We start from the raw sequence: 25,543 nt of genomic DNA, 5'->3' as shown, positions 1-25,543 counted from the left end.
AAACTTTGACCAAAAAATCAAAGTTGACTTTTTATGATTTTTTCGTATTGACTAATTTTGACCTCCCAAGCATGAATCCGCATTCATTTTCTCAAAATTCAAATCACATTTGAAAATAAGGTCGGTCAAAGTTTGACTTTTCAAAGTCAAAAGTCAACTCTGTTACTTTTTACATCTTTGACCATTTCCATTATTTCCAAGCTTCCGAATATGAACGTATTCATATTCTTGATATTCAAATCACATTTAAATATTAAAACTGTATCTCTAAACTGAAAAACCCGACCACTATATCACATATACTTGTTGGTTTCTCTCTCTTCACCTAATTCGAACAATTCAAATTATTCTATCATATTGTTCTAAGTTTATTCCATATGAGCTAGTAAGGGAACCTAATGAACCTATAGATCATGGGCTCCAACAATCCGAGATTAGTTAGCTAAACTCTTTAGATGGAGCTAACCAACATTCGTTAACTAACGGACCATTCCACTATAGTCCTGTAGTTGCACTCTCCTCACTTATACATATATTTGTATCCATTTGATATAACCATAATTAGTAAGCTAACCCTTCACAGGTTGTTCGTAATCTCGGCTGGGTCATAAAAACCGTTTTACCCCCAAGACTACATCTTGTTCCTTAAGTTCCACTGATCCTCTAATGAACAATTGGTTTAAGGTCCAACCTATAAACCGAACACTCTTGAGCCAAGGAGAGGGTGGTGCCCCTTGCTTAAGACCTGGATTCAGTACTAAAGTGAACAACCTATCTACTATCCTTATAACAAATAGGAGTGAATTTCGTCTTGCACCCTATGTTCCCAGCTATCCACCCGATCTTACCCCTGAAATGGGAGGTTTATTGAGCCAGCGATGATGAACTGCCCTCACCTATGCAGATCTAAGGATAATTCTGAGTAAACAGGAGTTCATCGTTAGCTCAAGATTAAGATTAAGTTATCTAGGTCATCAATTAACGAAATAGTTAGTTTTATACATAAAACGACATTTAGAACGCAAAAAGTGACTATTTCATGGTTCAGTCTTATGCAAACTCATTGCATAGGATGCCCCACTCATATATCTCTATATGAACGATTCAGAATCACATTGTTTGTACTAACTACAAAGTGGGCCGCATCCATAGTGTCCTCTGAATAAGGTGCCTAACCTTATTCATATACTATAGACTATTTTTGGCTATATATTTGAATTTGATCTACATTTATGTCACTCCAGAAAGTTCAAACTACATTAAATAGCCTCAGAACCTTTGTTTATTGGATTCAAGATTACTGTTTCAATAACAACTTTATCGAAAAACAAAACAGAATATATTTATTAATTTACAAATTACGAGTTTTAGGACATAAAATCCAACATTTCTTTCTTTGTTGTTGGGCGCTTCCTGGTCGACGCAAGCTCGTTGCTCTCAACTTTAGCTTTGCCCTTGTTTTGAGCAGACGCAAGGTGAGATTTTTGTCTTTGCTTGCGTTCCCTTTCCTTCCGTTGCTCTTCTTTTTCTCTTTCCCATTCCTCCATTTCTTTTCTCTTATTTTCTCTGACGCCCTGCACATTGGCTTTGCGGCAGCTTTGCGGCCCCTCTTCCACCCTTGCAGTGGTTGATTCTCCGTCAAAATCTAGGCTTTCCACCCTCTTCCTTTTCTCCTCCTTTTTCAGGTGCTTCTCTTCTCGCCTGCATTGTTTCTTTTTACTCTTCTTCTTTTCTTTCTTCTCCTTCTTCGGCCGGGCAGTTTTATCTTCTTCCACCCATTTTTTCTTTACTTTTTCTCTTCTTCTTCCCTTCGGCCATCCCCGGCTGCTTCTTCGCTCCTACAACCTCCAAAACGGCCTTGATGGGTCCCTTATTGGAGTCTATTGGAACAGTCTCCTTAGGATTCGTAGTGGTCGGGGCCATTCTCCGCGAAGCTTCCGCCATTTCCTCCTCTGAAGGCAGGGGCTGGTTTACAACTCCAACTTCTTGTAGCCCTACTCTCTTTCCATATTACTCAAAATACTCCCAAATACCTCCTTATCATCCCTTCTCTTCAGTTTGCTTTCTGTCGAATGTACTGGGAGTTCCACCTTAGGTCTGGTGGCAGGGGCGCTCTCCGTGCTCGGCCCCTCTCGAATGGTGAGTGGTTTGGCTACAGAGGTCTTTCGCCAAGCTTTCCAGGTGATTCTTGATGAAGGCTTGGGCTGGGCGGTGAGGCAGCGGCTAGCAACAAGGAATGTCGCCTCCCGTGCGGTGACGGGGGCTTGGGAAGGGGACGATGATAGGGAGGATGAGTGTGAGGATTGTCTGGCCATTTGCTTGGTTGAGTGAAAGAGTTAGGAAAATTTTGGTCTTAGGAAGGAAATCTGTAGGGGAATGGGAATGCAGAGAATTGCTTAGGGTTTCTTTCACAAGGGTTGCAAATGAGCTCCTCGGTTGAAGGGGGTGAGATTTATAGGTTGGGCCTTGATGGGCCCAACGCAATCTCTGCGTGGCAGGCTTCGATATTCTCAAAAAGCCCGCCGCTGCGCTCCTCCCATTATGATTTAGTAGAAAGGACGTACTTTCGTCTGCTAAGTCATAATTTCCTTGGAAGCTGAAGCGGTTCGACTTCTTTCTCGTGAAGATTTTATCAATTTTTTTCCATTTATCTTTAATCGAATGGGTGTAATGTTAATTATTAACGCAATGCATCCGTTACCGCAAATGCATATTTGCAGAGGACGGGGGCAACATATGCATTAGCGTAACACACCCCTCAACGCAAAAGCATTTCTGGAGGAGGGGTGCATGGTATTTCTACCAGCGCAACACTACCTTCGACATAGTGCATTCTTACTAAGGACGGGTGAAGTGTACACACGCGTGCAACTCATCTCTCAACGTAATGCATTTGTAGAAGATGAGCACAAAGTATATCTTATCGGCGCAAGATACACCCGTCATCGCAATGCATACCGGATGTTATTAAAGTTTTTTTTTATTTCATCAACATCGCAACTCTTATCCCCAAAACCAAGCTGATAAAACGTTGTGGTGTTCATTTTCTTTTTAATATTCATTCACATAAGTTAAGGATCAATGCAATATTGAGACAGGAATGTAAATAAATTCAACAAAGCATGAAACTAACGAAAATGGAATTAAAGTGGAAGTAAATTTAGAAAGCAGTAAGACTAATTTAAGAAAGCAATGAACTGAATTGAATTAACATAATAATAAAGCAGTAGAGGAAGCGATAAAGGAAGCGATAAAGAAAGCAGTAAAGATAGATGTTAAGGATGCTATTTGAGAAAAAGTTCTTCAAGGTTACCGTAATTTGCATCCCCGCAGGCAGTCAGACTTTCCTGTACAATGTCGCTACTGAATTGTTCCTTCCCATGAGATCTGGGGGATTCTGAATTACTGGGCAATGTTCCCGGTGTTCTATTTTAGAGCTCGGCTGCTAGTTGCCCTACTTGAACCTCTAAATTCCTTATGGAAGATGCCTGCGATTGCATAACCGCATCATTTTTCTCGATATACTGCTTCAGCAGAGCTTCCAAGTATGATGAATTTGTAGAGGTGTTTGATGTGGAAGGTTGGTTGTGCGATTGCCTTTGTTGGTGACTCTGATTCAGACCTTGATGAAAAGCTGGAGGGTTTCCTCGATTCCCGAAATTATTCTGTGAATTCCTCTGGCCTCCCTGGTCATTGTTACCTCCCTAATTGAAATTGGGGTGATTCTGCCAACCCGGGTTATATGTGTTGATGTATGGGTTATTCTGAATGGCATACACTGCTTGTGGGTTCGATGGGCACATTTCTACTAAATGACTCGCTCTGCATTGTGCACAGCTGATCGCTGCCACTTGTGCCAGCGCATTGGCTTGCGCTGCACCCTAAGAGAGGGCTCCTTGATCAATTGCCATCGTCTGGAGAAGAGAGGTCACTGTAGACATTTGAGCGGCCAATGTTGTCATTGTATCAGCTGATACAATGGCATTTTTTGCTCTTCTTCTCTCTGGGCCTCTTCCCCCATACCCATCGTCTACCCAGTAATCTGTGTTTCATGAAATGCAATCCAAAATGACCTTGGCTTCAGTGTAGGTTTTGTCCATAAATCCTCCTGCCACGGAGGCATAAGCAACAACTTGCGTTGATCTATCCAGGCCGTTGTAAAAGGTTTCCATCAGAATGCAATCAGGAATCCTGATGTGCGGACAGTTCTTTACCAATCTTCTGAATTGCACCTAGGTGGTGTTGAGAGTCTCGTTTTCCATCTGCTCAAAATTCAACACGTCCCTTCGTCTTCTTGCATTGACGGCTGGCAGGAAGAATTTCTTCATGAATCGCTCGACCAACTGGTCCCATGAAGTAATTTCATTTGGCTCCAAAGAATGAGCCCACCTCTTCGCCTCATCCCTCAGTGTGTATGGGAAGAGGTATAATTTAATTCCCTCAGGAGTAACACTAGAAATGGAGAAAGTATTGCACATTTCCATGAAGCTGGTCAAATGTGCATGCGGGTCTTCACCTTGCATACCTCCAAATTGTCCCGCATTTTGGATTATTTTAATTATGACCGACATAATCTCAAATTGTGCATTCTCCTCAACCGCGGGACTTAAAATTCCAGGCGAGAAGTCATATAAGTTCGGTGCCGCATAGTTCCTCATTGGGATATTGCGTTCGGTAGCAAGAAAAATAAGGTCTTGCGTTGGCTGATTTACCCCTTGATTCCCATCGGGCCGATCGTTATTATTTGTCATATTCCTTCATTGCCTAATTTGGTTCTGGTGTGCTCGTGCGCATAAAGTACGCTCGATCTTTGTGTCGACTTTGAATTCTGGATCAGTCCCAGTACTCTTAAACCGTCAGTCTGCTCTCCGTGATAAACATACAGTACAGTAGAGATCTATCCTACAAAATACTACAAAAATATTCAACACTAACCGTTACCAATCCCCGGCAACGGCACCAAAAACTTGTAATATTAAAATTTGTTTTCTTTATGCACAATGAATGAATGATGATGATGATGCTCTATGCACTCAAGTTGCTTTGCGATAAAGATATTGCTGCGATACTACATTCTAAATATATGCGTTGATGATGATATGCTTCGTAGTATGCGATGATGTAGTGCGGGTCAGAAGTTTTCTTGCATTGGAAACAAGTATAATTCCAACGTAAGTTTCTCAGATTGACCTGAGGTCGAACACGGGGATTGTTGTTATTAATGCGATACTAATGTGGTATAAGCGACCAGTTTAATATAAAGAATGAAGAATTGGTTTTTTCAGAAAAGTAAAATTGCGATAAAAAGTAAATTGCGTTAAAGAATAAAATGCGTTAAGGTAAATTGTGATGATAAAATAAATGTCTAAACTATTAATGATACAGGTTGAGGACTGGCTGTGAAGTTGTGAATGAATCAGAAAGAGAATGGGTTTAGGGAAAGGATATTGCGAGTTCGTCAATCTTGTTGAGGACACAACTAAGGTTCCGCTTTCACTTGGCTTACACCTTTCAGTGATCGGCCACATTCCCATATGTCTTTGGTGAAATAGGGATGAACGTGATGAACGCAAGGTTGTTTCCATCTCTTGAAATACTTCTCGCTTTAGTTAACGCATTCTTCCAACCTTTTCTTGATAGGTGGAATAACATCTTCACTTATGCTCTCATAGGTGAAGATGTCGTCGAGTATGCTTTAGCTAAACTTAGCTGATTTACTTAACAAGGATTAACTCACTCGCTTAATCCTTCCCCTTTACCTAGGGGATTAGTGACACATGATGGAGAAAATGGATGATGAATGTATGGAAAAGAACAGAGAGATGGTAATGATTATCATAATGATATTTAATCTAAAAATAAGCGTTTAATACAGATCGTGAAGGAAATATTAAAGAAAGATGAACACAGTAGATGAATGAATGAATAGAAACAAATACGGAAAGAGTGTCAATGTCTTGACACAGATCCCGATTGGAGACGTTGTGCTTGTCGGCGTGTGGATGAGATGGAGTGGAAAGCTTCCCTCTCAGGCTTACTTTCCTGGTAGAAGTGACTTCTTGCACAGAGCTTCTTCTTTGGGAATGGAAAGAATTTCTTGCTCAGAGACTTACCTTTCAGCCTTGTCTTGTCGTTCTCCCGAATTTTCTCTGTATTGTCTCTTCAGGCCAGCCTCCTTTACATTGAATTCAAGTAAGCTATTTATAGACCTTGGCTCTCTGTATTAGTGGTCCCACTTTGTAAATCTGATAATTCCACTAATACAGAAATTCCTCACCACATGAAAAGAAGCATAGGGAAATACGATATGGTGGCTCTAATGCAAGTCAGAAATACGATAATTCCACCAAAGATGAGAGACCCTGGAAGTTTTACAATACCTTGTTCATCGGAGGAATTTATATTGGGTATGCTCTATGCAATCTAGGGGCAAGCATAAATCTGATGCTCTTGACATTTTTTAAACAATTGGAGATTGGAAAACTCACTCCCACCACAGTGACCCTAAAATCAGCAGACTGATCGCTTGTGCATCCGGAAGGGAAGTTGGAAGATGTGTTGGTTAAAGTGGATAAATTCATCCTCCCTGTGGACTTCATCATACTTGATTATGAAGCTGATAAAGATGTCCTTATTATATTGGGATGACCATTACTCTCCACTGGAAGAGCTCAAATCAATGTGCATAAAGGAGAAATTGGAATGCATATCAATGGCCAAAAGCTGAAGTTCAACATCATTAAGGCGATGAACTAGCCGGACGAACTATACTCATATGACATAGATGAGGAATGGCCCTGCAACTTTGATTGGGAAGCAGATAAAGAATCGGGAATAAAGGAAGAGGCCAACACTGTAATTGAATCATGTAATTCAATGACAGTGATACAGAAAACTTGTGAACCACTGAATATAGAAGAAGGAAAGGGCATTTTTGGAATTTTTGGACTTAAGTTAATTGCGGGAATTTAATTATTGACGTTAAAATTATTCAATTTGGAAATTATTGGATTGACGTTGAAATTATTTAATTTGAAAATTAATGAATTGACATTGAAATTATTTAATTTGAAAATTAATGGATTAACGTTGAAATTATTCAATTTGGAAATTAATGGCAGGAATTAATTTCATTTTGGAAGGAAGGGGTGTTTCAATTTAATGGTTTAATCGGAGGGAAGTTATAGAAATTGGACTTTAAATGTCACACAAATTTAATTTGAAATTAATGTCAAGAATTAATTTCATTTTGGAAGGGGGTTATGTCACACAGATTTAGTTTTAAATTAATTTCAAGAAGTAATTTCATTTTGGAAGGGGGTTATGTCATACAAATTTAATTTGAAATTAATGTCAAGAATTAATTTCATTGTGGAAGTGGGTGAGTTAAATTCTTTGTGAATTGAAAATTTTACAGGAGAAAAGGATTAAAAGTTGGAAGCAGGGTCTGATTGAAGGAAGAATTTGGAGATTGGAATCTTGAGGGTGGTTTTTGCTCAGGCTTTGTTGGGGAATTGAATTAAAAGATTGATTATTGAAGACTGCCGCTTGGATCGATATCTGAACCTAGTATCGAGGTAAGTAATCTTACTACTGGAAATTGCCCACGGGCCAGGCACTAGATGTATGCTAGCATGACAGATTGATATTATGCCAGAGCAATAGCATGATAGACTGATAGTATAGTATAACAGTTGTATGTTCTTGTATGAGGATTTGAAATATTAATTGTGCACATAGATACTTGAATGCTAGCATGAGATGATGTTTGATTCCATGAGGTTGTATTTGATCTGAGGATATTGAGGCGTATATGTATGTTGTAGAGCCATGATGTGGAGGTGTATATGTATGTTATAGAACCATGTTGTGATACTTGTGATGTTGAGATTGTGATAGTGTCCTCACTGATTAGTTAGATGCCCATTAGATATTGTGTTTCCTTCGGGATTCACCAGTTTGTGTTTCCTTCGGGATTCACCAGATATTGTGTCTCCTTCGGGATTCACCAGTTTATGTTTCCTTCGGGATTCACTAGTTATTGTGTCTCCTTCGGGATTCACTAGTTTGTGTTTCCTTTGGGATTCACCAGTTATTGTGTTTCCTTCAGGATTCACCAGAGGTAGTGAGCATATTTAGCTACAGTAGAATAGAACTCAGTTTTTTGGATAGAACTCAGTTTTTCATGTATGTATGTGTCCCATGAGGACTAGGACAGTTTATATGTTCCACCAGAGGTAGGCATCTAGAGGACATAGATGCCACAGTAACGACTCGACCCCCTAGGACTTAAGTTAGGCCGTTACTAAATACATACATGCGTGGAACTCAAAATGACACTCGGTTATGGCGAAATAAATACTAATTAAATAAGGTAAGTTCAAAAGACTTTCATTAAATTCAAATACTAAAACAATAGTAGGGTACCCATAAATCATAAAGGATAATAAATAAGTTTGAAAAATGATTCTTAAAAGTAAGTTTTAAACATCAAAACTAAAAGTTAAGAGAAACATGAAAAGAAATCTAAATCTCATGAGTGGAAGCGTAAAACTGGTCCCAGTGACTCGATCACGGATTCTGCTTGTCAATCGTCGGTGCATCTCTACCCTTACCTGAAACAACAACATGAGCAAGGATGAGTATAGAATCCTCAGTAAGTAACCCACTACTGGGGTCAGGTTAGGCATCTATGTCCTTGATAACGGGCAGAAATGCACGTTATCATAGTGCTAAATCCTTAAACAATATTGGATTGCATTGATGAAATATGTTAAATTGCGTCCATTAAGCATAAATTCTATAATATTACAATCGCATGTGTCTAACGCATTAGAGGAGTTGATCTTTATATTTTTATGTAGAATAATGCGTTAATGCAATGCAAAGAATGCGATAATAGGAATACATTGGTCGAGAGCAACTTCACCGCAAGACTTTGCGTTGATCGTGTTCACAAACATTCACCCAAGAAGAATCACCACTACATGGTGAACACATCCAGACGAAAGGACAATTAAGATCGATGGGACAAAAAGCTGATGACAATCGGATCCAAATTAAGTTGACAGCCGATAACAGTCACAAAGTACATCCAGCTTTATCGGTGACAATTATTCGGCGCATCAGTCAGGAATTAAAGCTGTCCCATCTGTACAACCAAGAGAGAGAAGCCGCCTTTCACCTTTGATGCCCTATAAATACCAAGTGCATTCTTCAGAGAAGGAGTTAAGCAGTCGATTACCTTATCACCATTACAAGTTTATACCTCTGTTCATAGTTTTCTTTTCCATTTTACGGTGGAGCAAGAGAAGAGTGGTGATGCCGGAGATCGTCCAAGGCAGCTCGAGATAGAACCTTGGGGCGTAAGAGCAGAGAGCGGGCCGACTCTCGTGAAAGCGAGAATATCTTTAGAGCATGAGTAGAAGCAGTGTAACGCCTGGCAGCAAGAAATTGTTTCAGGCTCTTTAATATACTTACATTGTTATTCTATACTTCATCTTATATTTATTCAATGGAAGTTCTATTTCTACATCTGCTCACTCTCTTAATACGATGAGTAGCTAAACTAGTTGAATGGGTTGAGAAGAACTAAGCTAATATGATCTAGGAAGTTCATTGCTTGCGATTATCTTGTTTTATGTTGTGCAAAATACCCCTTTAGAGTTACTCGAGAGAGAATCTAAAGAAAGAACCTAATGTCTCGAGAGAGCTAGGTTAGAATCTAGACTCGAAAGAGCAAGATTAAGCTTGCATAAACAAGAGATGGGGACTTAGAGATAAGTTCTGTTTGTCAACTTGCATCGCATGCATCATAGGAATAGGAATGATATTATGTGGTTGCATATTTGTGTGACTGTCAGGTTGTCATAGCATAAATAGAAATAGAGGTTTATGTGTAAACCAGACATATCGCATATTTATCGCATGCGTTCTAACCTTAGAAGCCGTGGCATTCACAGCGAGAGGTGGTTTACTATTGTGTGCATGTTGCATGATCGCAAGGCATGAACGCAAGGGAGTGTTAGCCGAAATCCTTCTCAACCCGTTCACCGCATATGCATCGTATTTCCCATTTACTAACTCTTTTCGAACTATGCCGCATTTATTATTATTTTCATTAACGCAACAACAACCCAACTTATTTATTCAACTGGTTACCGCAAGTTTTCATAAAAATCTCCAACGCAACTATTTTCACAAGTCCCTGTGTTCGACCCTGGACTTACCAGGAAACTCAGAGGAATTTATACTTGGATTCCTCAATGGAAACTTGAGTGCACAACGCAATCCATCAATGCATATCATCCATATTTCCACCTAATAAAACAACGCATCAAGTTTTTGGCGCCGTTGCCAGGGACTTCGGCAAAATAGTTGTTAATGGTAATTTTTGTGATTTCTTTGCAGAACTCTCAATCTATGGCGAACTACAACTTGGAGATTGAGAGAACATTTTGAAGGAGACTAAGAGACCGCCAACAGTAGCCACAATCCGATAAAGAAGAGATGGCGGAGCAGCCTAGGAATGAAGCACCAAACAACAACAATGTCATGGAAAATCCGATTCTGTTGGCAAACGATCACAATAGGCTCATTAGAGACTATGCATCGCCAAACCTCTATGATTTCTCTCCGGGAATTATGAGGCCTGCCTTAGATGGAAGTAGATTTGAAATAAAATCGGTGATGCTACAGATGATCCAGGCTATAGGTCAATTCAAAGGAAGGCGTAGCTAGGATCCGCACGCCCATCTCCGAAGTTTTATTGAAATATGCAATACTTTTGTGTTCCCGAACATCTCTGCTGAAGAAGTTCGACTAACATTATTCCCATTTTCTCTCTATGATCAGGCTAGAAAATTGGCTTATTTGCTTGAACCAGGAGAGATCACTTCTTGGGAGCATGTGGTGGAGAAGTTTATGAAGAATTTTATGAAGAAGTATTTCCCACCTACCGAGAACGCGTGACAGAGAAATCTTATTATTAATTTTGAACAAGACATGGACGAATCACTCAGTGATGCTTGGGCGAGGTTTAAAAGGTTGGTCCGAGACTGTCTGCATAATGGGCTACTAGATTGCCTGCAAATGGAAATTTTCTACCATGGTTTGAATCCTGCTTCGCAGACCGCTGCCAATGCTGCTGCAGCTGGTGGTCTGCTTAACAAGACTTATGATGAGGTGAAGAATATCCTGAACCGCATCTCCAAAAATCATGAAGACTGGAGGGAGAGTGACCAAAGATTAAGACTCAAGGATTTTGACGAAAATAACGGTGCTATTGTCTCATTGCAATACCAAATGACTGCAATGATGAATTTGATTCAAGGAATGACGATCAGCAGCCCAATACCGCAAGGTGGGCAAATTAACTCAATAAGTCAAAACACCGCAAGGTGTGCGACTTGCGGTGATGGGCATGCAATGGAAGATTGCCCGCAAAATCCATAGTCTGTATATTTTGTAAAGAACAACCTCTTTTCAAACACCTACAACCTCGGGTGAAAAAACCACCCCAATTTTGCTTGGAAGAATCAACAACAAAATTTTCAATCTGTGGCGCAAAAAGAAGAGCCACCAAGATTCTTTCAACGCAGTAACAATCAACAAAGTAACCAAGTAAGTAGCTCACAACAACCACCACAATCTTCTTTTCTAGAAAGCCTATTGAAGCAATACATAGAGAAAAACGAGATAGTGCTTTAAAGTCAAGCTACTTCCATCCGCAACCTCGAATTGCAAATGGGCCCGATTGCGAGTGAGCTGAAAAGTAGACACAAGGGGCCTTGCCAAGTTCAACTGAGCTTCCACGGAACCTAGGGGGATCAGGAAAGGAGCAATGTCAGGTTATGACATTGCGCAGTGGAAAGACTGTGGAGGGAGAAAAGAAGGATCAGAGTAGAACAACTTCCATCGAAACTAAACCCGAGATTGCGATAATGTGAGAAGAAGAAAGAGAGAATGAAGTACTGGAACCTAAAGCTGCGTCGACCTCAAAGTCAAATGAAATAGGAACTGTGAAAGTCTAGTTACCACCTTTCCCTCAGAGGTTAGGAATGAAGAAAGACGAAGAGGTACAGTACCAATGCTTCTTATATATGTTAAAACAATTACATGTTAATATTCCTTTTAGTGAAGCGATTGAGGAAATGCCTGCTTATGCCAAGTTTCTGAAGGACATGGTAACTAAGAAGAGAGGCGTTGGAAAATTTGCCACGGTGGCACTCACGCAAAGTTTCAAATCTATTATCCCACCGAAGATGAGCGATCTTGGGAGCTTCACTATTCCTTGCTCCATAGGAGGACTCTATATTGGGCAAGCACTGTATGACTTGGGGACCAACATAAATTTGATGTCGCTATCAATCTTTCGACAATTAAATGAGGGTAACTTGTGCCCACATCCGTGACTCTTCAACTGGCCGACAGATCTCTGGTTCATTCAGACGGTAAGGTGAAGGATGTGTTGATCACGATTGATAAATTTATTTTGCTAGCTGACTTCATCATCTTAGATTATGAGGCCGATAGAATGTGCCCATCATTTTGGGGCGACCTTTCCTATCAATGGATCGTGCTCAAATTGATTTTCACAAGAGAGAAATCACTTTGAGCATAAACGGACAGAAGCTCAAATTTAACATAATTCGCGCCATGAAATTTCCTGATGAGGAAGACCTGCCAAATTCTGAAGATGACCTGAATTTGATTGAAGAAGAAAAGTCTAATGAAGAGTGTGAAGAAGAGGATGCCAACGCATCCGTAGCTGCTTGCAATGCGATCGTAGCAAAAACAAACAAAGAAAAAGGATTGATCGCAATGTAAGAAGTAGAGCCGAAAGAAGAAAGAAAAATAACGCAACCTTCTCTCGTGGAACCGCCAACCCTTGAACTAAAAACCCTACCAACACATTTGAAGTACGCATTCCTGGAGCAGAATGAGAAGTTGCCAGTGATAATTTCCTCCGCACTTAACGCAGATCAAGAGAATGCATTGATGGGTATTCTTAAGAAGCATGTGCGAGCAATCGGCTAGACGCTCGCTGATATCAGAGGAATTAGCCCCATGTACTGCATGCACCACATTCGTCTTAAGGACGACCACAAAGCAACCATTGAAAATCAGCGCAGACTTAACCCTGCAATGAAAGAGGTCGTCAAAAAGAAGATTATCAAGTGCCTGGATGCGGGCATTATCTATCCCATTGTAGATAGCACGTCGATCATCCCAGTGCAATATGTGCTGAAGAAGGGAGGAATGACGGTAGTCCCAAATGAGAACAATGAATTAATACCGCAAAGAACCATCACTGGATGAAGTATCTGCATGGACTACCACAAATTGAATGCGACCACAAAGAAAGATCACTTTCCTTTACCATTCATCGATCAAATGCTGGAAAGATTAGTAGGGAATGACTTTTTTTGCTTCTTGGATGGATATGCCAGGTATAATCAGATCATGATAGCTTCTGAAGACCAAGACAAGACCACATTCACCTGCCCATATGGAACATTTTCTTTTCGCCATATGCCATTTGGCCTCTGCAATGCGCCAAGCATGTTCCAGAGGTGCATGATGGTGATCTTTTCAGATTATCTCGAGTACTCAGTAGAAATATTTATGGATGACTTCTCCGTTTATGGGAACACTTATGAAGTCTGCCTGGCCAACTTGGAGAAAATTCTAAAAAGATGTGAAGAGACAAACCTGGTGCTCAATTGGGAAAAATGTCACTTCATGGTGAAGGAGGGAATAGTGTTAGGACACAAGGTCTCTTGAGAAGGGTTGGAAGTGAACAAAGCAAAGATCGACGCAATTGAAAAGCTTCCACCTCCAACCAACGTGAAAGTTGTGCGAAGCTTCTTGGGGCATTCCGGATTCTATAGACGATTTGTCAAGGAATTTTCTAAAATAGCAAGACCACTGAGTGCATTGTTAGAGGCAGACAGGAAGTTTAAAAGATGTGCTGATTATCGCACCTGTCTTGATTGCGCCGGATTGGACACTCCCATTCGAACTCATGTGCGACGCAAGCAGGTATGCGATAGAAGTTGCATTATTGCAAAAGAAAAAAACTATTTTGCACCCCATCGCATATGCGAGTAAAACTCTGAACCCTGCTCAACTTAATTATACCACCACTGAAAAAGAGCTCCTAGCTGTGATTTTTGCATTGGAAAAATTTCGGGCATATCTATTGGGAACCAAGGTACTCATTCACATTGATCACTCGACAATCAAATATTTGATAACAAATAAGGACGAAAAACTAAGTTTGATCAGATGGGTTCTCTTCCTTCAAGAATTTGATATTGAGATAATTGATCGGAAAGGGACAGAGAATCAAGTTGCGGATCACTTGTCCATATTAGAAAATCCTGAGGTTGACCGCATTGAATCTGAAGTGAGTGTCGTGTTCCCGGACGAGCAACTGTTTCACATTGAAGAACTGTTCTGGTATGCGGACATCATTAATTATTTGGTTTGTGAACAATTTCCTGAAGATTATACCTACCATCAACAGAAGAAGCTCGAGAATGAATGCAGACACTATTATTGGGATGAGCCGAATATGTATAAAAGAGTGCAGACCAAATCATTCGATTATGCGTCCCAGATGCTGCTCAACAACGCATATTATCGCAGTGCCACGATTCGCCATATGAAGCACTTTGGAGGACAACGTATTGCAGCCAAAGTTTTACAAAGTGGATTCTTCTGGCCTTCATTATTTAAGGATGCTGCTGACTACACAATGAAATGTAAACGATGTCAACGTATCAACAACATTTCATGGAAGAACGCAATGCTAATGAATCCTATCTTGGAGCTTGAACTATTTGACGTATAGGGGATTGAGTTCATGGGACCATTCCCTCTTTCAAACGGTAAGAACTATATTCTATTAGCTGTTGACTATGTCTCCAAGTGGGTAGAGGCAATTGCATGCACCGCAAGTGATGCGGCAGTAGTCTCCCAGTTCCTGAAGAAAAATATTTTCACGCGTTTTGGTACTCTTCGTGCCATCATAAGTGATGAAGGATCACACTTTATCAACCACAATATAAAGGAGCTGTTGCACAAGTATAATATCCTCCACAAAGTGGCCACCACATACCATCTACAAACAAATGGCCAAGCTGAAGTGTCCAATCGGGAAATTAAATTGATACTTAAGAAGGAAGTCAAACCTTCGCAAAAGAATTGGGCAATGAAGCTTGATGAAGTGTTATGGGCATACCGGACCGCATTTAAAACACCTATAGGTATGTCCCTTTTTGTGTTGGTATTCGACAAAGCATGTCACTTGCCTTTGGAGCTGGAATATAAAGCATTGTGGGCAGTTAAGAAACTGAATTTCGATTTGAAGAAAGTAGGGGAAGCGCGGAAAGTGCAACTGGTTGAGCTAGAAGAATGGAGGAACAGCGCATATGAAAATGCAAAAATTTATAAAAAGCGCACCAAGCGCTGGCATGATCAACGCATATGCAGTATGAATCTCCAAGTCGAGCAAAAAGTTTTGCTTTTCAATTCACGTCTGCGACTCTTTCCAGGAAACCTAAAGTCTCGTTGGTCCGAACCGTTCATAATTCAACAAGTACTTCCACATGGCGCGGTGGAATTATCAAATAACGATGGAACCAACATATTCAAGGTCAATGGGCAGCGAGTAAAGGCATACCATGGAGAAGACTGGCATCGCCTAGTCAACTCCATGGAATTAAGAAACCTTGAATGAAGAAGGAAGTAGGTGGTCCCTGCGTTATCAGATGATCGCAATTTATTAAGGACGCAGAGTTTTGGAAAATCTCAAGTCTTCAACTCTTTTCTCCACTACTTTACTATCTTTTCATTTGTCACTTCTATTGCTACAAAAAAAAGCCTTTTATTTTTTTTAAAATAATTTGACCCACTCTTTGTTTTCCTTACAACGATCGAGACGTTGGATTGCAAAAATGTTACGCGAAGCAGCACTTATCCATCATCGCAACCCAACGAAGAATGATCGCAACAAGATGGATGTGTCAATACAATGTGGGCGACAATGCTAAATTTGGGGGTGTACTCTTCCTTATCCTTACTTCAAATTTTGCGTTATCACATTGCATATTACTTTTCAACGTTTTATCACTGCATCCTCCTTGACTACCACAAACATATCACAAGTAGATAACTTTAGTAGTTTACCGCATGTATTCTTGCCAAGTATGATTTCAATGATGAAAAATATGCTTCTATCTCTTTCGTATATACTAGGGTAAACGTAATTCTTAGGATAGTCACCTCATGAAATATTTCTCGAAGTTAGTGGTTTGTTATCTTTCATTTCAAATTTTCTTTACAACTCATTCTATGACCATCACATGAGTTATTTAAGCTTTTGGCAATATGGACATTGTCGTATTTTAAATTTAGGGGTGGGGTATTTGTTTCCGACCTTGCTACAAATTAATAAAAAAAGAGAAAATAAAAAAAAATTGAATAACAACTCCACTGTCAACGCAATGGGAAGCCCATATTGATAAGAGTTAAGTTGTGAAAGGCACTTACCCATAGTTGGATGTCCGCATGACACACGTGGGGGCAAGCCAAAATGAAAGTAAGTCACCAGGATCAACACATAAATGAATGACCGTAACTCCACTACCAAGTTGGTATGAGTTTAGTCTGAGAAAGAGTGCATTGCTCGTAGTTGGATGTCCGCATGACAGGGGCAAGCCAAAACGAAGGCAAGGCACTCGGATCGGTGCAAGGTCAGAAAAAAATAGCAATGAAGAAAATTTCTTTTGTGCAAGGATAAATCATTTGACACCTTGGTGGAATTTTTTTTTTTTGAAATAAATCATGCGATGTTCCGGAATTTAGTAAAGTCCTTTTGAAAGTTAAACTTGCAATCCCCAAGTCTTAGAAGTATTTTAGGAAGAGATTTAAATAAGACTTAAGGAAATTTTGGCATATAAGATTTGAACGAAGTATCCTTGAGAAATCTAGGGAAAGAACTTTGTGGCTAACTTGCTAAAGGAATCTTTAGTTTATGCTTGAGGACAAGCATTGTTTAAATTTGGGGGCGTGATAACAGGCAGAAATGCACGTTATCATAGTGCTAAATCCTTAAACAATGTTGGATTGCGTTGATGAAATATGTTAAATTTCGTCCATTAAGCATAAATTCTATAATATTGCGGTCGCATGCATCCAACACATTAGAGCAGTTGATCTTTATATTTTTGTGCAGAATAATGCATTAACGCAATGTAAAGAATGTGATCATAGGAATACATTGGTAAAGCACAACTCCACCTCAAGACTTTGCGTTGATCGTGCTCGCAAACATTCACCCATGAAGAACACCGCAACATGCCGGACGAAAGGACAATTAAGATCGATGGGACAGAAAGCTGACGCAGTCAGATCCAACTTAAGTTGATAGCCGATAACGGTCACAAAGTACATCTAGCTTTATCAATGACAATTATCCGACGCATCAGTTAAGAATTAAAGCTGTCCCATCTGTACAACCAGGAGAGAGAAGCCGCCTTTCACCTTTGATGCCCTATAAATACCAAGTGCATTCTTCAGAGGAGGAGTTAAGCAGTCGATTACCTTATCACCATTACAAGTTCATACCTCTGTTAATAGTTTTCTTTTCCATTTTACGGTGGAGCAAGAGAAGAGTGGTGATGCCGGAGATCGTGCAAGGCAGCTCGAGAGAGAATCTTGGGGCGTAAGAGCAAAGAGCAGGCCGACTCTCGTGAAAGCGAGAATATCTTTAGAGCATGAATAGAAACAGTGTAATGCCTGGCAGCAAGAAATTGTTCCAAGCTCTTTAATATACTTGCATTGTTATTCTGTACTTCATCTTATATCTATTCAATGGAAGTTCTATTTCTACATCTGCTCGCTCTCTTAATACCATGAGTAGCTAAACTAGTTGAATGGGTTGAGAAGAACTAAGCTAACATGATCTAGGAAGTTCATTGCTTGCGATTGTCTTGTTTTATGTTGTGCAAAATACCCCTTTAGAGTTACTCGAGAGAGAATCTAAAGAAAAGAACCTAATGTCTCGAGAGAGCTAGGTTAGAATCTGGACTCGAAAGAGCAAGATTAGGCTTGCATAAACAAGAGATGGGGATTTAGAGATAAGCTCTGTTTGTCAATTTGCATCGCCTGCATCCTAGGAATAAGAATGATACTATGTGGTCGCATATTTGTGTGAATGTCATGTTGTTATCGCATAAATAGAAATAGAGGTTTATGTGTAAACCCTCTAGATGCCTACCTCTAGTGGAACATATAAACTGTCCTAGTCCTCATGGGACACATACATACATGAAAAACTGAGTTCTATCCTACTGTAGCTAAATATACCCACTACCTCTGGTGAATCCCGAAGGAAACACAATAACTGGTGAATCCCGAAGGAAACACAAACTAGTAATCCCAAATGAGACACAACAACTCGTGAATCTTGAAGGAAACACAAACTGTTGAATCTTGAAGGAGACACAATATCTTGTGAATCCCGAAGGAAACACAAACTGGTGAATCCCGAAGGAAACACAATATTTGGTGAATCCCGAAGGAAACACAAACTGGTGAATCTTGAAGGAAACACAATAACTGGTGAATCCCGAAGGAAACATAAATTGATGAATCTCGAAGGAAACACAAATCTAATAGGCATCTAACTAATCAGTGAGGATATTATCACAATCTCAACATCACAAGTATCACAACATGGTTCTATAACATACATATACACCTCCACATCATGGCTCTACAACATACATATATGCCTCAATATCCTCAGATCAAATACAACCTCATGGAATCAAATATCATCTCATGCTAGCATTCAAGTATCTATGTGCACAATTAATATTTCAAATCCTCATACAAGAACATACATTGGTTATACTATACTATCAATCTATCATGCTATTGCTCTGTCATAATATCAATCTGTCATGCTAGCATACATCTAGTGCCTGGCCCGTGGGAAATTTTCAGTAGTAAGATTACTTACCTCGATACTAGGTTCAAATATCGATCCAAGCAGCAGTCTTCAATAATCAATCTTTGAATTCAATTCCCCAATGAATCCTGAGCAACAACCACCCTCAAGATTCCAATCTCCAAATTCTTCTTTCAATCAGACCCTGCTTCCAACTTTTAATCCTTTTCTCCCATAAAATTTTCAATTCACAAAGAATTTAACTCACCCACTTCCATAATGAAATAAATTCTTGACATTAATTTCAAATTAAATTTGTGTGACATAACCCCCTTTCAAAATGAAATTAATTATTGACATTAATTTAAAACTAAATCTGTGTGACATAACCCCCTTCCAAAATGAAATTAATTCTTGACATTAATTTCAAATTAAATTTGTATGACATTAAAAGTCCAATTTCCATAACTTCCCTCCGATTAAACCATTAAATTGAAACACCCCTTTCTTCCAAAATGAAATTAATTCCTGCCATTAATTTCCAAATTGAATAATTTCAACGTTAATCCATTAATTTTCAAATTAAATAATTTCAACATCAATTCATTAATTTTCAAATTAAATAATTTCAACGTCAATCCATTAATTTCCTAATTGAATAATTTCATCGTCAATAATTAAATTCCCGCAATTATACTTAAGTCCAAAAATTCCAAAAATGCCCTCAGTTAATAAAAATTACTGAAATTACATAAATAATAAAAATTTGGGGTGTTACATTCTTCCCTCCTTAAAGAACTTTCGTCCTCGAAAGTTCATTCCTGAAAATGCTCTGGGTACTAGGTCCTCATCTCATCTTTTCATTCCTATATGGCCTCCTCGAACTGGTGCTTCTGCCACGAAATCTTTACAACTGCTATTTCCCTATTGCATAACATCTTCACCTCTCTGGAGAAAATCTGCACAGGCCTCTCTTCATAACTCAAGTTGTCATTCAACTGCAATGGTTCAAAGTCAACTACATGGACGGATCAGTTACATACTTTCTCAGTATTGAAACATGGAAGACATTATGAACTGAAGAAAGTGATGGAGGCAATGCCAATCGGTAAGCTATGGGACTAATTCGCTTCAAGACCTCGAAAGGTCCAATGAACCTCAGGCTCAACTTCCCTTTCCTTCAAAACCTTAAAACACCTTTTATAAGTGCCACCTTTAAGAACACTTTATCACCAGTCTTAAATTCTAGGTCCTTACGTCTCACGTCAACGTAGCTTTTCTGTCTGCTCTGAGCTGTTTGCATATGAGCCTTGATCTTCTGTATTTCCCCATTCATGGATTCCACTAGCTCAAGTCCTAGCAATTTCCTCTCTCCTACTTCATCCCAACACACAGAAGACCTGCAGCTCTTCCCATAGAAGGCTTTAAATGACAACATGCCAATGGTAGCCGGATAACTGTTATTGTGCTAATTCCATCAAATGCAAGTGAGAGACTCAACTCCCTGAAAACTCTAACGCAAAAGTGCACAACATATTCTCCAATATCTGGTTCAAACATTCTTTCTGGCCATTAGTCTGTGGGTAAGTTGTATTAAAATTCGATCGAGTACCCAATGCTAACTAGAGATTCTTCCAAAAACTAGATGTAAAACGAGGGTCGCTGTTTGACATAGCTGAAACTAGTATCAAAAGAGATATGACAACCCCTTCCATATATAACTATGGAACTTAAGATTTTGAAAATCAACAATACTTTAACACGTTCAAGCTGAGAACTATGAAAACTGTCATGAGCTTAAGAAAGTATTACCCACTAAAAACATATATCTGAGCTTACCATTCTGTCATAGGGAAAACTTCATGTGTAGTGAAGAAACTAGTCATGCTATATAATTCGTTATCTGAAGATATGTACCAGAACAAATCTGGTCAATTGAAAACTTCTTCTACTCTAAAAGCACTGATTGTGATGTCTTTCTTAAGGTCTACATGTCTGAGAATAACTCTATCTAATTAAGTCTCACATTCAAGAGAAACTCATCATGAGTCTCTATACTGTCATGGGTTATAAAACTTTATTGAGCCAATCCTCGTATTATTCTTTAACCTTAAACAATCACATATAATTACTTAGACCTTGTTGCGGATGAGTCTAAAATTCCCTCTGAAAATGAGGTTTTGAAGCCCCTAGATGCTAAAGCATCAGTCAATTGATAACACATTTCCATAACCTCGTAATAATCGTAATTGATCCCTGTAGTTAGTTTTACGATAAAATCTTCTTGATTCATAAGTCATAGCTTGAATTACTCGTACTCCCTAGAGTTAGTTAACTAATTGCCCATGCAAGGGAAATCATACTATCCTATACTGCTCCAAACTCACCTACAACAACTTCTTGTTATCAACTCAACTTTATTACTAATCTATCCCTTATGCCAATGGTGATATTGGAAGATCCAACTTACTTACTTTTATACCACTTTTGTCTACCTCAATTTGGATTAATTTCCTTTTTCAATCAAATTGATGGTCTTGCCAGTTCATGTTTCGAACTTGCATACTACGTTAAAATCCCTTAAATCTTACTAATGCCCTAAATGGTTTACCTCTAAACTAATGAAGCATCAACATACCATATCAATAGTTCTTGAACATCTACTATTACTAGTAACTCTATTTTAGCTTATCCCTTCTCAACCTTTTATTTCGGTAACAGATTCTTGTGTTAAAACAAAGTTCCATACCGATCACCTATGTAAGCTATCTTTCCATCCAACTCATATTCTCCTAAAATTCCACATGATAATGAGATATTTTTCTTTTACACCAAAAAGAATTTCTTGTAACCCCTCATATCACGCCTCCAAACCATACTTAACTAGGAGTTTTGAACACGTTAAATTCCTTTCTCTTTCTTAAAGAGTAAAATTTCTTGGATACTTTTTTTTCCCACTTTTCAAATGGAACATAATCTCTTTACTAAAGTATATTTACTTAACTCCTCCATAAGTCTTATCTCTCTCCTAAGAATTTTCATCTTGTAGAATTCTCCTTTGCCAATTTTCATGCATTTAAACTCCAAAAGACTTTCGTTTGTTCAAATTTGTCCAACTTTGATCTCCTCATCACAATATGGCTATGGATTTAATTAATCTAGGTACTCTAAAATAATCCTTCAATCCAAACAAATAACATCTTGCTTTATCCCCTTTAAGTCTAAACTCATGTTCAAACTATTTTGGCTTCCTTTGATGACATCAACTAAGCTAGATATTTCAAAAGAATCCTTCATATCACTACACATACTTTACCTAGTCCATCAAGTCGTAGTATTACCAAAGTGATTATGACCTATTAATCCTTTCCAAAATTCCTCTCAAAATATTTGGTTTTTATATCTCAGAACCTTTACTAAATCTATAGTCTCTTTTTTTTTCCTCCTTCTTATCCATAAAAAAACTTTTAACCTTATACTTGAGTACATGGCCTATGAAGGAATTTATTTATACTAACATCCATTGCACTACTCAACAAAAAAAATAATAAAAAAAAAATAATACTAATTCTTAATGAATTCTTATCTAGACAATTTTATTCCTTGGTTTAAACATTTAAATACCTTTATTTCTAAATTGTCATAACTCTACATAATTTCATCAACCTTTAAGATCTTTGAATTGAGGTATATATTTGTTTGTTACTAATAGAATTTCCATGAGATAAACTAGTGTCAACTGACCTCATAATTTTATTTTTTTTCCTTCTTTTGTAGCATTGTACCTGAATAATCCACTTATAATAACTTCTAACAAGTTACTGACCTAGCATTAGAATATAACTAGTGCATTTAAGCTAAACAAATATTTTAACGCACAACTACCATAAAACTTTTAATTGATAAGACATACCTGGCGATGACGAGGAATCCGTTCATGGGCCGTAAGGACAATATGGACTTACATAGTAAGTTAGTCTAAAGAACCCAAAACATGGGCTCTGATACCAACTGTAACGACCCGACCCCCTAGGACTTAAGGTAGGCCGTTACTAAATACATGCATGCATGGAACTCAAAATGACACTCAGTTATGGCGAAATAAATACTAATTAAATAAGATAAGTTCAAAAGAATTTCAAATTCAAATACTAAAACAATAGTAGGGTATCCATAAATCATAAAGGATAATAAATAAGTTTGAAAAATGATTCTTAAAAGTAAGTTTTAAACATCAAAACTAAAAGTTAAGAGAAACATGAAAAGAAACCTAAATCTCATGAGTGGAAGCATAAAACTAGTCCCAGTGGCTTGATCACGAATTCCGCTTGTCAATCATCGATGCATCTCTACCCATACCCGAAACAACAACATGGGAAAGGATGAGTATAAAATACTGAGTAAGTAACCCCACTACTAGGATCAAGTTAGGCATCTATGTCCTCTAGATGCCTACCTCTGGTAGAACATATAAATTGTCCTAGTCCTCATGGGACACATATATGAAAAACTAAGTTCTATCCTACTGTAGCTAAATATGCCCACTACCTCTGGTGAATCCCGAAGGAAACACAATAACTGGTGAATCCCGAAGGAAACACAAACTGGTGAATCCCGAAGGAGACACAATATCTTGTGAATCTCGAAGGAAACACAAACTGGTGAATCTCAAAGGAAACACAAACTGGTGAATCCCGAAGAAAACATAATAACTGGTGAATCCCGAAGGAAACACAAACTGGTGAATCCCGAAGGAAACACAACATCTAATGGGCATCTAACTAATCAGTAAGGACACTATCACAATTTCAACATCACAAGTATCACAACATGGTTCTAAACATACATATACACCTCCACATCATGGCTCTACAACATACATATACGCCTCAATATCCTCAGATAAAATACAACCTCATGGAATCAAATATAATCTCATGCTAGCATGTAAGTATCTATGTGAACAATTAATATTTCAAATCCTCATACAAGAACATACATCGGTTATACTATACTATCAGTCTATCATGCTATTGCTCTGTCATAATATCAATCTGTCATGCTAGCATACATCTAGTGCCTCGCCCGTGGGCAATTTTCTGTAGTAAGATTACTTACCTCGATACTAGGTACAAATATCAATCCAAGCGACAGTCTTCACCTTTGAATTCAATTCCCCAACGAAGCCTGAGCAACAACCACCCTCAAGATTCCAATCTTCAAATTCTTCCTTCAACAGACCCTACTTCCAACTTTTAATCCTTTTCTCCCGTAAAATTTTCAATTCACAAAGAGTTTAACTCACCCACTTCCATAATAAAATTAATTCTTGACATTAATTTCAAATTAAATTTGTGTGACATAACTCCCTTCCAAAATGAAATTAATTCTTGACATTAATTTAAAACTAAATCTGTGTGACATAACCCCCTTCCAAAATGAAATTAATTCTTAACATTAATTTCAAATTAAATTTGTGTGACATTAAAAGTCCAATTTCCATAACTTCCCTCCGATTAAACCATTAAATGGAAACACCCCTTCCTTCCAAAATGAAATTAATTCCTGCTATTAATTTCAATGTTAAACCATTAATTTCCAAATTAAATAATTTCAACGTCAATTCATTAATTTCCAAATTAAATAATTTCAATGTCAATCCATTAATTTCCAAATTGAATAATTTTAACGTCAATAATTAAATTCCTGCAATTACACTTAAGTCCAAAAATTCCAAAAATGCTCTTAACTAGTAAAAATTACTGAAATTACATAAATAATAAAAATTTTGGGGTGTTACAACTTCCCCTTGCCCTTCATTGACCAAATGCTGGGCAGATTAGCAGGGAATGAGTACTTTTTCTTTTTGGACAGATACACGAGGTATAACCAAATTATGATCGCACCTGAGGATCAAGAGAAAATATCATTCACATGCCCATATAGGATGTTCGGTTTTCGTGGCATGTTGTACGGACTATGCAATGCTCCTAACATATTTCAAGGGTGCATGATGGCTATCTTTTCGGATTATCTTGAATATTTCGTAGAAATATTCATGGACGATTTTTCAGTCTATGGAAGGACATACGGAGTGTGCATGAAAAATCTAGATAATATCTTAAAGAGGTGTGAGGACACAAATCTAGTTCTGGTTTAGGAAAACTGTCACTTCATGGTGACTGAGGGGATTGTTCTTGGATACAGGGTTTCTAAGTCTGGCCTAGAAGTTGATCGAGCAAAGATTGGGGCCACTGAAAAGATATTTCCCCCTACGAATGTGAAGACTTTGAGAAGTTTTCTAGGACATGTTGATTTCTATCGTAGATTTTTCAAGGATTTCTCAAAAATTGCCAGACCACTAAACATGCTGTTAGAGGTGGATCGACCTTTTGACTTCAATGCCAATTGCTTGAACACATTTGAGAAATTAAAGAAAGTACTAGTCTCAGCTCCAGTTTTAATTTCGCCAGATTGGATGAAACCATTTCAGCTTATGTGCGATGCCAATGGATATGCGATGGGAGCAGCTTTGGCTCAACGAATAGAAATGATTCTTCATCCTATCACATACGCAAGTAA

General features: G+C 38.4%; 1 protein-coding gene across 1 annotated transcript; it reads right to left on the bottom strand.

Annotated features, from left to right (window-relative positions):
- Positions 1-19,827: 19,827 nt before the first annotated feature.
- On the bottom strand, positions 19,828-20,399 carry LOC150034475 (uncharacterized). Its single transcript, XM_090316754.1, has 2 exons — positions 20,159-20,399; positions 19,828-19,979 (listed from the first exon to the last, which is right to left on the bottom strand). Exons 1-2 carry the CDS (start codon positions 20,397-20,399, stop codon positions 19,828-19,830), a joined length of 393 nt encoding a protein of 130 aa, XP_090172880.1.
- Positions 20,400-25,543: the final 5,144 nt, after the last annotated feature.

The sequence above is a fragment of the Benincasa hispida genome, chromosome 8 (genome assembly GCF_027475165.1).
Source record: "Benincasa hispida cultivar pf3 chromosome 8, pf3_genome.v1.1, whole genome shotgun sequence".
Taxonomy (NCBI): Eukaryota; Viridiplantae; Streptophyta; class Magnoliopsida; order Cucurbitales; family Cucurbitaceae; genus Benincasa; species Benincasa hispida.
This window is presented reverse-complemented; position numbering and strand designations above follow the sequence as displayed.